We start from the raw sequence: 16844 nt of genomic DNA on the forward strand, positions 1-16844 counted from the left end.
GCTCTCAATAAACTCGGAATGGCTTCAGGCAAATTCAGAGCAAAATCTGTCACGCATTTGAGCTTCCACTCAACAAAGCAGCAACAAGCAGTTTTTAGTCAAGCATTTCTAGTCTTGCTTGCATTGTGACAAGTACAAGGCACAACGCCACCGAACTATGTGTGCAAAGGTTTTTGATGGCTGAATGTTTCTTTCTTCTACAATCAAGACAAAGCAGCCCTATTGCTTCACATATTCAGTAACAGTTTTATTGAAGTTCATGCCCTTTCTTGTATCATACACATCATATGTACACCAAAGAAATCAAGATACTTAAATTAGAAGATGCTATGCTACGTAAAAGTCTCCTTTCAGGATTCTTCATCAGAGCTTAGCTCTTCATCCTCAAGCTCAGGCATTGGATACCTCAGGATGGCAGCCACGCCTGTCAGCTGGTCCAATTCTAGAAGCCAGAAAACACAAACATCGTCACATCAGTCAATATACTAGTATCAGTATGAACATAAGGCACGCTCATTGCCAGCACTTTTTCGAGAAGTAACAAGTCTAACATAAAAAGGTTTCATATGAAAAACAACCTGATACTTGAGGTGGGTACAAAACTGTAGCTATAATCCTCGTAGTTGTCTATGGCATACCAGGCATCTTTTATGCCATGCGCAATTAATTATTTAGCTAAATTCAATAAGTTTGGGAGCCTTCTTAACCATATTCTTGAATAAAATGCGATAGCATTTAGGTTGCCTGCTATGGTGTCTACAATGAGTGCCTAATGTTGTTCTTGCAATTTTCCTGCCAAAACTCTGGTTGGAACCGGTTCCATTGCCCTTATATGGTACACATGAGTCACCACCTTCTAGAAGCTGCTTATTTTCCATTGGATTATCATAAGGGATGATATTAATCTGACCCACTAATCTACCTTAATCTATTTTCTGGGGTGGGCCAACTTCCAAATTTTGGGGGCACTCAGATTTTCAAATCTAGCGGTGCCCTATGATTGGCCCACTGGTGGTTATGTGGTGCTGAACGTCACGACCCTCTCAATCGCATTCATAGATCAAGGGGAGCCCTCATACCGCCACTGGAGCAATGGTGCAGCCATCTGTGGGGCTTGTGTGACCCAGGTTGCTCTTGTCAAGCCTCTGTGGGCAAGCATCTCAACTCGGTGGGCAGGTTGCCACATGCCATGGTGAACAGGCTGTGTGACGCTGCAAGGCCACGTGACTTCTCTCGGCCAATCATTAATTTAACTGCCACCTGCCGTGGTGGGTAGTTTTCTTGCGATCCGGTGGACAGGGCATTTCAAATTTGGCAGTGCTCTCCGACTAATCAGTTGGGGTCATGTGACTTTGGTGATGTCATCAGGGTCACCCCAACTGACCAATCATGGAATTTCGTTACAGAGAAACCAGAAACTGCATGACCACAAGCTAAACGCTACCACATTAATAATCAAACTATTAATTTCTAGGGGCTACATGAAAACTGAATTGAAGAAGTTGCAAAGCTTCGAAAGCAACAAATAACTTTTTCATTATGGTCTCTCGCCCATCAAGGAACAACAGCCACTATTCTGACAAGCACGAATGAGACCCTTACACGAACTGCTCAGATGCCATGCAGAATCAACCACCAACACTTAAGTTTCACAATGGCCTACGCTTGTTCTTATCTATTTTATGGGAATGCCCCGGAACATAAAAGATAACTGCCAAAATCAGGAACACGGTCCAGTTGAGATCTCTCCACGACCAGGACCTGTGCGACCGAGATAGCCACAACTTTAGCGCACCAGCTAAATTTTAGACATAAGAAACAACTATTGGAACTGCACCAAGACCTTTTCTACAAAGAAAGATCCTTAACATTCGGTAGCTCATAATACCTTGCCTGCATAATAAAGTTTCCTCATTCTTCGCTACATATTTACTCTGAAAATGTTCTCTGCAGTACCAATAAAGCACAGAAAAAATTATATTATCTGTGGCAGAAGTGTGCCTGGGACACGATAGACGAGTGAGCACTTCCCTGTTTTCTGTGCTCAAGTTTGCACAACAACCGCTGCCTTCCACCTGAGTGTAGGCACAATCTACCACTTTTCTAGTGTTTTGGACACTCTAAGAGAAATAAGATGTACAGAATGAGCATTGTTTCTAAGAGTTATGGCACTGCACTTTTTTTTTTTTTCAGACTACAAACTTCCTGTTTAAACTTTTTTTTTTTAACTTTTAAGTACCCCTACAGTAACTTAATATGAATACTCTGAAATATTTATGTAGCACGAAATAAACAATACTCTTGCTTTCTCTGCATGACAGTGCTAGCATGGTTCCATTCTGAATTCATGCACCTGTCTTTTACATGAGCTCTAGGTTTGTATACATGACATGTCTTGCATATCCTGACATATGCATACAATGCAAATCCCAGACATCACACAACTCACTCCAGTGTGGCTTCAATTGCTATCCCAAAGGATGAGTTTAAATAGAGCTACAATAAAACAAGTATCCATGTCTGCTGCCCTCAACGTCCGATCCCTTGTTCAAGAGTGCAATACGCTTTGAGTGTGCAGAGTTTGTCCCTAGAGACTGCTAAACAATAAGCTCGATTATAACCTGTACAAATGACGACCAGCTAACACTAACAGCAACAACAAAGACCAGCACAGGTGGCAGCATAATCAGCAGTGTTTTAATGATGTGATCAGCTACATTAAACACCTGCAGCACGCCTTTTTCAAAATACGGCTCTTTTCACGCAAACAACAAAGATGTGAATAAGATATGCCAGGGTATATGTGCCGCTAAACCTTTTCTGTGACCATTTAAAAATGAAAGCAGCGCAGCCTTGAAACCAGGCAAAAGCAGGTGAGGTCACTTACGTTCCCCAGAGATATGTAGGCTGGAGAAAATCTTCACGTCACCTCCGTTTTCTCGCACAGAGTCAACAAGTGCAACGTAACGTTTCCTTTTACTCACGTCCTGACATCTAGAAAGGAATAAAAACAATTCATTCTCAACTACACCACTATGGAATGCATACCACAGCCATGAACAAAGCTCAATGCAAGTATGAAAGCCAAGAAAGAATTCAGACAGGACATGTGCAACCAGAACGATTTTGTCTTGGATCCAATACCATCTGTGCCAGTGTGAATCAAGCAGTTTGCTGAGCACAGTATCACATACACTGGCTGGTAAGGTAAACAGTAAAACAGCAACAAACAGCAATAGGCACGAAGTGAAGCTGTGGGTACTATGGGTTTATGGTAACGTCTCATGCTGCTTCAACAAAGATGCTGGACATTCGATTTTGATGAAGAGATAGCTTTATGTACAACTAGTACATGTCTTAAACTGTGGACAGTGATGCACCTTGAGCCAGCTAACAACCACAGTCGGCTAAAACAACCACGTGAAAGAAAAAAAGGTGAGCTCCCAGAGGTGCACAGCTTAGGTAAATATCCCGCCAACACCTCAGGAATTAAATTATAAAAGTAGACAACACTGCCGTAATGTCATCTTTCTCAGATGTTACTGATCCCAAGTGACATGACGACCTCAAGGTGACATGAGGGTTACTGATCCTGACCTTGCGTTCCCTCCTTGGCACTTTTGCAGAGTAAAGAGGAAGTTAAGAGGCGTTGGGAGAATGCCACCTAGTCGGTGTGGGAAGGTGGGGAGGGCGACTAGGAAATTATCAGTGCAGGGAAGGAGGCTCTCTGCCAGACTCCCAACAGACACACACATACACCTCAATTTAAGCACAGGAATGTTTAAAAGAAAGAAATAGGCAAGAACAGTGACATGTCAAGCCATACACTGTGACTATATGCCATCATCCTTACATACAGATTCTAATTACTTGTCAACAACCGTGTGCATCAGGATATGAAAATCTGTTGCTACCCTACACAGTGAAACATTGTTATAGCGAACAAGCAAAAAATCGTAAAATAGTTCGTTATAGCCAAAATTCGTAATAAAAAAATTCATCAGAAATGCTTTTGCAAATTATCTTGCAGCCAAAGCGGCATGCTCGAGCATCACTGCCATTGCACCACTTTAGACGTGACGAGCAGGGCCGACGAAACTAGTAGTAGTGCAGCTGGAGGGTGCGCAGTTTTTCGTTTGAATCTGTGGGCTACAGCAAAATCATTTCAAATGATGATCAGGCAAATATCCACTATATGCACTGCAGTTCATTTATTCAACATGTTCTTTCCTGTTTAGGAGCCATTTAACATGTGTTGCAAAGCCCTGCTCTGCATTCCTCATGTACCAGGCACCCAGCAGCCAAAGGAGCGGCCAGATTGGCCAATGTAGTACATGCCTGTATAAGTGAGTGAATGGTTGAATGCAATTCCAAATGGTTTCGTTTATGGTTTATGGGGGCTGAACGTCTCAAAGCGACTTAGGCTATGAGGAACGCTACAGCGAAGGGCTCCGGAAATTTCGACCACCTGGGGTTCTTTAACGTGCACTGACATCTCACAGTACACGGGCCTCTAGAATTTCTCTTCTATCGAAATTCAACTGCCACGGCTGGGATCGAACTCGCGTATTTTGGGTCAGCAGCCAAGCACCATAACCACTGAGCCACCACGGCGGCTAAATTTCCAAATGTGGAAGCCACAAATTTTGTAGCATACAATAGAATCTCGCTAAACGGAGGTCGGTTAAACGGAACCAACGCTTAAATGGAACAAATGCCTCACAGTTGGTTCATTTTGTATTAAGGCAATGTAAAAAAAATCTCATTAATCAGAACAAAAATTTTCCGACCACCGTATAAAGGGAACCGAAAATAGGCTCGAAACCGCAACTTGACGTGAATGCGCAGCCCCATCGCAGTACGCATCACTGCCCCCCTCCCCCTCTTTCCGATTTACGTCTTTGAACGTATCCGGTTTCCTCGCACAGTGCAACCGCATCGCTTGCTTTCTGTCACGGTGTGCTTGCAGTTGTGTTCAGCTAGGCTTAAGCCTTACATCTGCTGTTGAGCGTCGCCTGCGACATTTCGCCGCGAAGTCAGCATCCGATGGCAGCGCAGAAGCGACCTCACAATGCCCTTATGTTAGAAAGGAAGGTGGGGATAATCAACGACTTCGAGAGTGGTCGCTTCACAAAAACAGCGCCTGTGACGAACTACGCTGTGCCCAAGAGCAGCCTCACGAGGATACTTCAGGACAAGGATGAGCTGCGGCAGGCTTTCGGGAAGTCACGCTTTGGCCCTCAAAGAAAACGACTGCGGGTGGCCAACCGCTAATCTGGAGAAGTGCCTGGTAATTTGGCTGCGGAGAGCCCGCAGTGAAAACATTTCGATCAGCGGGCCACTCATTCACGTGCAAGCAGAAGAATTTGTTCTGCAGCTCGGCATCGAAGGTTTCTCGTGCAGCGAAGGGTGGTTGACGATATTTAAAGATCGGAATGGCATAGTGTGTCGTGCCGTTTCAGGGGAGGCTGCCGCTGCAGACACGACAGCATGTGGGGACTGGCGAGCAAGACGGCTCCCCAAAATTCTGCAGAAGTGAGCAGCCTTGTCTGGTATTGGTGGCCCCATCCAAAGAAAACAGTTGCGAGAGCTAAAACAAGCATAGAGTCCTTTTTCACAAGCCAATAAATTGCAGTTCCCACTGATTTCCACGGAATAAGTGGACTATTGACATTTTTTTTAAATTTCAGTAGTGCTTTGAAAAAAAAAAAAAGTTCACTGCTTACTGCTTTTGTGCAATAAAGTTTGTGCCGATAGTATACCATTCTCTTTATTATCTAGATTTTGCATTTGAGATCTGCTTCCGTGGAGACTGCCAACTGCGCGCACACCTGCCTCGTCGGGACCAAGCAGCACGGAACGGAATGCGAAATCCGGAACCTTCTGTCGCTAAACGAAATAAATTGAATAACAAATTGTGCGTTACAATAGGAAATTTCAAATGCCAAAAACAAGGTTTTAGGTAAAAATGGAAGAAAACTTGTAAACACACACTTGTATCTAAACGACGAAAATGGGAAGAATGTTCTGCAAAATAAAAAATGTTTGGTGTTCTATTGACCTACCTGTGAAAAAAATTAAACTTTTATCTTGAATAGTATTCTTGCTACAAAATAATAACAGGAAACAATATAGTTGGGCACCGGAGCAAGGCCACCTGTGTTCCAGGCTGGTTTCCGTCATCGCCAATGTCAGAACTGAATCCCGACGAAAAGGCAGTACCTTTAGACTCGCTGCTACTTGGGTCATCGATAAAATCAATCGCAGATAAAGCAGAGTCCCAAAATTTGCGGCGTTTTAGACAGCGCGCCGCGCATCTGAAGGCTGCTAAGCGATTCCGACTCTTACCATGTCTTCGGAGCGTGTTCAAAAATGCCGCCTTAAGGAAAAAAAAGAACTACATCGAAAATAAAATTTCATTTGTCTAATTACAAGCCAGATGACGCAGCACGTTTGTAAGCAGCACAGAAGGCTCCGAGGTCGAGCGGCGAAGTTAACATTAGCGGGCAATAAACATGGTACCGTGTCTTTGTAGCGCAAAAATGCCACCTCTCGAGAAAAAAGGAAACTACATCAGACACGAAACTTTGGTTCTTTGACTACAAGGTAGATGCGCAGTGTGGTTGTAAACAACACAGAAGGCTCTCAAATCGAAGAGCGAAATCGTTGTTAGGATGCTAACAATGTTCAATGGGTGCAGTAAGGAAAGTGTTAACCACTGCTGCTAAGAAGGAGAGGTGTCGAATGATGGCATGTCGAATGATGGCAACATCACCTTACATCGTGGAATGGTTCAGCAACAGTTCACATGTGGCAAGTGCGAGATATCAGTACCAAACTTGCTTGTTTATATTAGCAGAACACCAATTCTGACACCTCTCACCAAATACAGCATAAGCGACAAGGTACAATAACAGTGCTTAGCAAACTTTATATTTAAAACTTCCCTGCAAGCCCTGTAACAAACCTTAATTTTGCACTTTATGTATACTATGCTCAATCAGGTTGCTCATATTCTGAGCCCATGTGATTATAACACAATAGATGCATTGACTGACATGTGAGAATGATGAAACTAAATAAAGTGGCTGCAGTGACCAACTGGGCGACAAAAAGAAGATTAGTACAAGACACTTTCGCAAGAAACTAGCAACCTGAGAAACCGTGTCCGCTATGCAAATGAGCCATCACCGAGCACTCACCGAAACAGGTTGTCCGAAATCAACAAAGTCTCAATGGCCTGGCCCTCATTGGCACTCTCCACGTGTTTGGTGCCGTAGAAAGCTCGACTAGGCTCTGTCTGCAGAATCTGGTAGAACTGCTCCAAAGCCTTCACTTCCCCAGCTGCCTTGGTGTCACTCAGCTTGGACTGCACCGAGGGGTCCTGCAGGATCTCTGCACAGAGGAGTCTACAATCAGCACGCCACTATGTTTTGAAACAGCTAACACACATCATTCAGTGGGCACTGAGTAGACCTGAAGGGACGCTGAGAACAACGTGAAACTGGCCTATATCAAGTTTGGTTTAGTTTGGTTTACTGGGGGTTTAATGTCTTAAAACGACTCAGGCTATGAGGGATGCCATAGCGAAGGGCCCCGGATAATTTCAACCACTTGGGGCTCTTTAATGTGCAATGACATCGCACAGTTCACGGGTCTCTAGAATTTCGTCTCCATCGAAATTCGACCACCGTGGTTGTGATCGAACCTGCGTTTTTCAGGTCGGCAGCTGAGCGCCATAACCACTGAGCCACTGCGGTGGTCGGCCTAGATCAAGTGATTACTGCATTCTAATGACACAGGGGCTACTTTCCCTGAAAAATGGAATTTTTATTGGTATATGCTAAAAAAGGCCAAAGGATAAAATAACATGTTTTGCCGCCCCCAACCCTATTCACATGCAAGATGCAATGATGTCAAGACTTTTCGTGTGCAGATCTCAGAAGCCAGCCTACAATAGCCTCTACTTTCAAATGGTAATAAGAGAGTTCATTTCAGTCTTGACGTCCCAAGTTTGAATTGAGTGGTACAAAAAACAATGTTCCAGATATAAATCCAATTTTCTCAGCAATAAACGCATCCTAATGCCAAATATCAACAAAGCCACAAAAAGCAAAGCATCTGATTTTCAGATAATTACTGTGTCCTATAAAGGTTGTATGTGGGGTTTAACGTCCCAAAGTGACACATGGGCCATGAGGGACACCGGAATGGAGAAGTTTTGTACCAATTTCCTGAATGAACGTCCCCGTACGAGCATATTTTCTTTAGGCACTCGAACACACTATCGCCGCTGTACATGTATGGCAGGAATAGTCAAGGCGATGCGTTAATGTATATGTCGACGGCTTAATGCTTCAGAGAATATGCAATGTGCTGTTCAATTGTCTAACCTCTACCATCCCCAATGACAGGAATTTACAGCTGTATAGAAAAGAGTTGGATTCATCAAAATATTGATCCTTGAAGCTGTGCAACACATGCTCTCAGCTTATCGAATGCGGAACTGCTTCTATGGTCAACAACGATAATGATGAGGATGAATTCAGAAAATGTTCCATTCTGTGTCTGACTGTTCAACAATGCGAAAAGAAAAAATTGACAAAGTAATGAAACTGCTCCAAACCAATGCAATCATACTTGTGTGATGATACTGTCGTCGACATAGGGTGGGCAAAGTGATGTGCTAGTGCTAGGCACCGCTCGCCCCTTACTGTTAGACACTTTGCTGTCTTCCTCATCTTGGGTTATGGGGGTTTAACGTCCCAAAGCGACTGAGGCTATGAGGGACGCCGTTGTGAAGGGCTCCGGAAATTTTGACCACCTGGGGTTCTTTAACGTGCACTGACATCGCACAGTACACGGGCCTCTAGAATTTCACCTCGAAATTCGATTGCCACGGCCAGGATTGAACCCGCGTCTTTCGGGTCAGCAGCCGGGCGCCATAACCACTGAGCCACTGCGGCGGCCTTCCTCATCTTCATTCATTCCCCCTTTGAAAACGTATTTTTCCGTAACATCATGCTTTATAACTACACCTCCTTGTGCACATTCAGTGTACACCACCACTACTAAGACTAAAAACCTGTTCTGCTCCCTGAACAGTGCTGTTGTATGAATACTTTAGTTGGATACAAAAATGCATTCACCACACTCTCGTTATAAAAGCAAATAGTCAAGCTTAAGTACTCCCAGATAACAAATCGTGCCAGAATTAGCCATTAGTGAGTGAGAATAAACAGCTACAGATAAATTGTTGGTCAAATGGTTAGGGGAATCCCCCAAGGTGAAGTAGATTTGAAATAAGGGAGTAATTACTCATTGGCATCCACCCAAGCGCAGCCATACGGCTACAAAGGAAAGCTGTACAGCTTTCTCAGAAACTTCATAGCTAAATAAAAATTCGTCCTGGTCCAGGGTTCGAACACGGGACCATCGGTTCACCGGAGCAGTCGCTCAACGAACTGAGCTAACCGGGACAACAAGCTTATGGTGGGGCGAGAGCGAATTGATCAATAACTCGAAGTGGGAACAGTGTTGGTCAAATGTTTAGGGGAATCCCCCATGGTGGAGTAGATTTGTAATAAGAGAATATTACTCACTGGCATTCAATCAAGCGCAGCCGTACGGCTGCACTTGGGCCTCGGTTAGCTCAGCTTGACGTCTTGGTTAGCTCGGTTGGTTGAGCGACTGCTCCGGTGAAGCGGTGGTCGCGTGTTCGAACCCCGGACAAGGACAAATTTTTTTTTAACTACGAAGTTTCTGAGAAAGCTGAACAGCTTTCCTTTGTAGCCGTACGGCTGCGCTTGGGTGGATGCCAATGAGTAACATTCCCTTATTAGCTCCAGATAAAGTTTCTTTCCAGATGCTGTTCCACAACCAACTAACAAGCATGTGCATCAAAGTGATCTTGGATTGCAGAGTACACTTGTTTGGAGAATTGAAAACTGGTGTCATCTACTTGTTCCACGATGCAATGTATTACCTGACAAACAAGGTCCTTTTGCCATCAGGCAGTCAATCAACAGACACCACAATGAACCACTGAACGTTATTGAATTACGCAAACATGAATACCAGGCGAATTGTGCAGGTGTGCACAGTAGATTACTGACAGTACAAAACCAATGGTGGCAGCTTAACAGTGCGTGCCAACAACATGATTTTGTTACATAAGCATTTTTTTGGACTGCTACAACACTGTGATTATATATATAAAAAAAGTAAGGACCACAGGCATCAGTTTTTGCAACTTTCGAAAGCCTCACATAACATGTAAAAATGGCCACAGGAAACATGAACATCAGTGAGACTGAGTGCCAGAGCAACCCTAGCTACAGCAGTCAACTACAAGCAGAGATGCAGAGAAGTGAAGCAGGTGACAGCTTCATGAAAAAGAGAGCAATTGGCATGTCGCAACAAGAAAACCCTCCAAGATTAACTTCCATAATTTCCAAACAAGGAGGAGGTCTGTTCTCAAGCTCCTTGGAGTGCCCCTAAGTGAATGCCAAAAACAAGTAGTGCATCAAACATTGACAGTGTCGTACAAAAGAACGTAGAGTTGCCCTCGTCTCTTCGTTGGTTCCAAAAAGAACAAACTTCAGCTCAAATGACTAGTTTGTGCACACTAAATGTATTTTGTGTCATAATCTGCTCGGTGACGTCACTTTCAGAGGACTTCCTCTTTACTGTGCAATCTGCAGCAAGGAGCAAGCGCAGCGCTTAACAAATATGCATTCAGGTGTTTTGTGACTATGTCTGCAGTGCAGTGCTAAGATGTAGTTTCACTAAGTGGATCTGAGAAGAATTCTTCCTGGAATGAGGGGTTATCTTGTAATGCTAATCAAACTATCGAGCTGGGCCAAATATCGAATTTGGTGCTAGGTATGAAGGGCCGCCAGTGGGCTATTGTTGCCTGCTTATACACTATGTACAAAGCTTTGAACCTGTGAGCTTACCAGAGAAATAGCAAGAGGTAAATCAGGACAACTAAATGCTTGTAGTATATACCTTTCAGTGAGTGCTTGAAGCCTGAGGAAGCATGGGTAAGCACAAACTTTCCCTTGTTCTCCAGCAGCACTTTCAGGTCAAGCTTTGTGGCAGCCTGGAACATGTACTCGTAGAACTGGTCCTGAACAAGCAAGAAAAAAAATATAGCCTCACCAAATGGCAAGAAGTATGTATGAGGCACATGCCAGCCACGAGAAAAGACAGAACATGAAAAGCATGAACTGTAGAGGCTGTTCTAATTTACTTTAGCACAGCAAAACAAACTTTGGCTAGGATAACATATGCCAATAAATGGAACCGTCACTTACTTTGACAAAGCCAGGGCTAGCAACCAACACACACTTCACCACTGAAAAGAGAAATGCAGTGTGAAAAAGAGTACATAGAGGAAGATAAGTTTCCGACTTCTCACCATCAAAGTTGACATGCCGTAAAATTGCCTGCATCACTGCCTCATAAAACCTCTGCAGGCCCTAAAATGAGACAAAGAAAACAATTAGAGCATATTTTGGCCAGCCATGACATTTTCTTACTTTGAAGGGTGCAAAGCATTTTGGTTATGAAAACCACAAATCCTAAGAACTTACACATTACACTGATTCAAAAGAGGTACTATATACAAAAGTTCTCAGAATAAATAAATGGTACACCTTAGAAAGCAGCTTAAAAGAAGGACACAGTTAGAAACAAGGAAGTAGAAACAAAGAACTATTTGAAAAAACATTTCTATTTTAAAGTGAAAAGTGCTGGTGGTGAATACGAGGTTTAAATTCTCAAAGCAGTACACAGCCTGTGAGGGACACTGTAGCGGATGGCTCTTGATTAATTTCACCGACCCAGGGTTTTTTTTATAATGTGAGCTGATACTGTACACCACTCAGGCATTTTTATATTTTGCCTGTATCAAGATGCTGCCGCTGTGGTCAGGATTCTATTCTGTAGCCTTGGGCCCCGACTCCAAAAGCCACATCTACTGAATGGACTGTGCAAAAGGGAACAATCAAACTGGTTTAGCTCTCAGTGCTGGTAGTTGGCAGTTTGAATGCTAATCAGTATAAGGTGTGCAGTGGTGCACTGCTGCTCATTGCTTGGAGGCACCGCTTTCAATGTTGGCAATGTTAAGCCTTGAAACGGTTGGCAAGTGGGTCACTCACAAGCACTGAGAAAATGGCAGAGCTGGAGGCTACCCAAAAAGAAAAGTACACATAGCTGGCCTGAAGCAAACTTCCTTTTCTTTCTACCAAAAGGCTGGCAAGTATTGATTGCTGTTCCCTTTTCTGCTTCCTTTCCTCACACAGCATGCTGCAGATATCTAGCTTTTATGTATTGTTAACTGACCTTTAAACAGTTGGCAATGAACATGCAACATCGCACAAGGGGAACATATACAAGAATTTAAATGCAGGTTTGGAACATTTTCAGTTCGTAGCCATGGGAGGAGGAAAACCACGACACTGCAGCTCTGCATAGCACGTGCAATCAGTTCTGAAAATGCTGAGCGCACAAAGATCTAGAGCGACGCGCCACAGAGCTTGAGCGGCAACGCGTGACCGACATGGTCGCAAGGCACCAAAAAATACACAATACAGCTGTCACTGATTTCCATGCGTAATAAAGATTAACTGCTTAGAACTTAACAGTTTAGAGTGGTATGCAGAGGAACTGAGTGGAGGGGGTTGAAAATCCTCAGTGAAATGCACAAGCACGAAATGAACACTGATTCCAGTTCTTGCATCATACCACCAATTGCGTTCTCAACAGCAGTCACATGAATGCTTGAACTCTGCTGCTAAAACCAACGCTCTTGCAAGGTTAGGGTTACATGCTAGGACTGTTTGCCATATATGCTTGTCAGAGTGCAAGCAGCAGGACTTTAAAGCATGCCACGTTTAGCAACCGTCATTGCATGTTATCAGTTTAAAAATTCTGCACGACCTTCTATTCTGAAGGACCTTTTTCATCCACCACAACGGCAAATATAGACCCAGTCAAAGCAACAGCACTATGAACAGTCCTGTCCTTACCTTGTCATGCTGTGAACAGCTGCCCTTGCGCTTACGAGGAATGCAGACATCAATTTTGGCCCGTACCAAAGTCATGGAAGAAGTGACGAGGCAGACGTGAGCAAGTCCCTCTTGCATAACCACTGCTGCCAGGTCAGCATGCTGGGTTACGTCGCACGCCATGTCTGAGGAGAGACGACATCAATATCAGCAAAAGAAGATAAAATTTCCTAGGCCCCGAACCTGTCAGCACTCAAAAAATGTGCAAAAAAGTACTTCACGAACTTGTGCTCAGCACTCAAACTGTGCAGAAATAGAAGCCAGCAGTTTATCAAGCAGGCATGTTAAACATGTTCCAGCTCCTTAGGTAGAAAATGTGCCTTTACAGCAGAACCCAATGTCCTCGGGTTAGGAATCGGAGCCCTCCATCTCAGAAATTAGGATCAAGGTAGGAGTGAGGGCCAGAGCGAATGATAAAAAATGTGTCAGCAGGAAACATCTGCATTTTCCAGTGGCTTAATGCTGCAAGAGTTCATGAAATTATTTATAAGCACAACACCAAAATGATTTTCTTTCAAGATAGCAGAAGACTGCGACAGTCATCCCTATATAGTAAGGTGGCTTTCAAATAGGCAAACAATCCTTATAATGTAATATGAGCCAACATGCTACACACATTCCGTGTTTACCCCACAGATCTCTCTAAAAGTGTTAATTTGTTCCAAGTAGACAGTGGTCTGCTCATGCAAAATACAGTATGAACTCTTGCACCTCCGCAGCTGTAAAGCGACACAATAAATAATCTCACGCAGCAGATATGCGATATGCTGAGGCAGTCGAAGAGGCCCGAGGAAGGGCTAACAATGTAGTAGGTGACTATAAGTGAACAGCAGTTTGACCCACTAATGCTCTCATGTGTATTAGCTGAGAAACTCTGTTCTACATCCACAGGCATCTGTGTAGTCTGCACTAAGCACCAACTCACCAAGCCTCTCCAGATGCACGCTGTCCCAGTGCTGCTTCGCCAGAGTGAACTTTCTGTTCATCTCCAAGTCCAACGTATGGTAAGCACCCATCTGAGAAAACAGTGAGTAGTGGTCATAAATTCGGGTTGTGGGAACATGTTTTTCAGCAGGTGGATCCTAGGATGTTACCAGGCGATCATCCACAATAAATTCGGGGTGACTGCTATACATTACTGGCATAATGCACTCATGTCCAAGCTGAATAGCATACACTATTCCAAGGTAGAACTAAAACCAGAACAAAGAAGTAATCTCTGCTCTCCTGTTCTGATGGAACATTTAATGACAAGACAACGGCATAGTCAGCCAACCTGAACAGAACAGGTGCCATAGAGCCTATCTAGATTTTAGAAATCAAAACAGCAAAGGACAATATTTGAGCTGTTTCAAAACAATGAAGTACAAAGTACACAATTTCGAAGTCAGCTGGAGCAAATATCACACGTGCTCAAATTTCAGGTCATGCTCAGGACAAGTTCTGGCTTCACAGGTATGTTCCAGCTGTGACAAACTAGATTGCAAGTGCTTTCATTACAAGAGCCAAGTGAACATTTGTTAAGCTGCTCGTGAAAAAACAGAAGTTCAACCGCATAAAAAAGAACATACCTTGACGTACTGGTTCTCAGCAATGTTACGACCCTTAACACGAAGCATACATGCTTGAGTGTCAAAATCAATGCTTTCTATGCAGATGACAAGCGTAGTTCGAACACGGTTGCTTCCAGTACTTCCAGTTGCTGATTCAGTGGTGACCTTTCTGTAATGGTGAAAGAGAGAAAATTAATAATACATTTATTCAGCATAGAGACATGTTCTGTGAGTTTAACTGCCCAAAATGCAGCTGCAGCAGTTACAGACCTGATTGTGGATGCCTTCAGGCTGTCACCCTGGGACATCAAGTTGTAAGCGTGCCACATGTCCTCGGCCTCTTCCGGAATTAGCGTGACATTCCTAAAACAACAATCATTATTTGCACAAAAGTAAAGAAACCAGACTTTTATTAAGCTTTAGTCACTCACTGAAGTTTAAAATACTCCGTAATATAATGAACACGGCTGAATGGTTTCTAATGCACATTTCACATATAATGCGTGGAAGCAAATGAACAAATACAAGTGGAAGAAATTTAGCCAGCATATAAAGCTGTCTGCAAGATGTGTTCAGAACTTGCTCTCTCAGGGAGCACTAGTATTAGTATTGCTCGTGCACCATGTTGAAAGTCTTCACTTTCAGATTTAGCCCCAGCACTTTACTATAAAGTGCTTCTTTGTCATTACAAACATCATGAAAAAATAAATTGTAAACTGTGGGGCTTAACGTCCCAATGCGACATATGAGCTATAAGGGGAACCATAATGAAGGGCTCAAGATTATATTTAAGCACTTGGGGTTCTTTAACACGTGCTGACATCGCACAACTCACGGGCAAAATCTGTGTTTCACCTCCATCAGAACACGGCTGCCATAGCCGGGACTCAACCAGCTTGGCTCAGTAGCCTAATGCTCTAACCACTGAGCCACGCACACATCATGAATCATTGCTCTCATCATAAACCACTACTTTCAGCAATGTGATAAAAGAAATGCAAAAATTTTCTACAGAAAATGCACATCTTTCCCAAATTTAAGTCACAATACCGCACACTCAACACTTGGCAACAGCAAAATGCTTGCCTCAAGTTCTTTGTAAACTCACTACTAAGAACTGTAGCCTGGCCAAGTTTACCGCTTTTCTTGTTCTAACTACTCCTAAACCCAGCTAGGCTATACCTATACAAATTTGTAGGTCAGCGTCAACTTTGTGGAAGGTGGTGTACAGTGCAAGAATTCCTTGCACCTAACACCCCAAGAATATTTTCCACGTTATGTGGGAGACGCCAAAGGCAAAGGAAAGACAGACACTAATTAGAAACAAGGCATAAATAAAGATGGCAGGGAACTGAACATTAGTGAACATACTAGTTTTCAGCGAGCCACAGCATGACTGATTCAAAAGTAAACTAATGTCAATGCTGTGTGCAAAGCCACCCAAGGCACTCTCTGCTTTGGCGTAGTACAAAGCTAACGTCCGGACACGCTTCCTTTTGACATGACGGCAAGCCATAGTTACCTGCACACGTTAAGAAGCAGCACATTGTCTGCCATGACCGTTCTCACCAAAATCGAAGCCCCTTAAATAATACATCTTACAGCACCGCTTCAGTAGTCCTGAGGCAAGTCACGGTATGCTAACGGCTACTAGCCACGCCAGAACAAAATTTCAACTGCTTGCCAAACTTCAGCTGCCTTCTCAACCGCATTAAAAGCAAAATTTGGCACAGACGCGCATGAACCAGTCTTTTTACGCTCATACTAACCACTCATAGAAAAATATGTGAAAACCCTGCCGACTGCGCGCGTGATCCTAAGGCCATATTCAGATCAATTTTTGATTCGGCTCGAATGGAACACCCCTACACAATCTCTTTCACTATACATTCGACTTTTCTCGCATGCTGGCTACGAGTACTACCAGATTGAATGAAGCAGAGGGCGTCTGGCTAGAATTTACTGCTTAGCAGTGTACCCCGTCGTAACTCAAACTCCCAGTGCCACGATTTCGGAGAAGCTGCCAATCCGATGGCCTTTTTTGGAATTGCTTACCCACTGCCGTCCTTCTCAATGTACTTGTGGACGAGCTTCATCCTCGCAGCTCTCAGGCCTTCGTCACTCTATAAATAAATGGTTAAATCTGATGAATGGGAAATAGATAAAATCAGAGCCGAACTTGACGAGTTTCCGCAGCTCACCGACATCCATGATTATG

General features: G+C 43.6%; 1 protein-coding gene across 1 annotated transcript; it reads right to left on the reverse strand.

The window, feature by feature from the left end:
• Positions 1 to 226: 226 nt before the first annotated feature.
• Positions 227 to 16844, reverse strand: pelo (pelota mRNA surveillance and ribosome rescue factor). The gene is made up of 11 exons (XM_077653376.1): positions 16682 to 16844; positions 14897 to 14989; positions 14645 to 14795; positions 13999 to 14089; positions 13035 to 13198; positions 11423 to 11483; positions 11319 to 11359; positions 11011 to 11131; positions 7203 to 7395; positions 2888 to 2994; positions 227 to 442 (listed from the first exon to the last, which is right to left on the reverse strand). The coding sequence occupies exons 1-11, from the start codon at positions 16720 to 16722 to the stop codon at positions 351 to 353; spliced, it is 1155 nt and encodes a 384-aa protein (XP_077509502.1). The 5' UTR covers positions 16723 to 16844; the 3' UTR covers positions 227 to 350.

This window comes from Amblyomma americanum, chromosome 2 (genome assembly GCF_052857255.1).
Source record: "Amblyomma americanum isolate KBUSLIRL-KWMA chromosome 2, ASM5285725v1, whole genome shotgun sequence".
Taxonomy (NCBI): Eukaryota; Metazoa; Arthropoda; class Arachnida; order Ixodida; family Ixodidae; genus Amblyomma; species Amblyomma americanum.

What these genes read in the sequence shown, in the direction of transcription:
- pelo (XM_077653376.1), bottom strand. Translation starts at nt 16,722, where the DNA reads ATGAAGCTCGTCCACAAGTACATTGAGAAGGACGGCAGTGG. An exon ending in GCTGTTCACAGCATGACAAG is followed by an intron (nt 11,484 to 13,034) that starts GTAAGGACAGGA and finishes GTCTCATTTTAG; the next exon opens with GGCCTGCAGAGGTTTTATGA. An exon ending in CCTACATATCTCTGGGGAAC is followed by an intron (nt 443 to 2,887) that starts GTAAGTGACCTC and finishes TCTGGCTTCTAG; the next exon opens with AATTGGACCAGCTGACAGGC.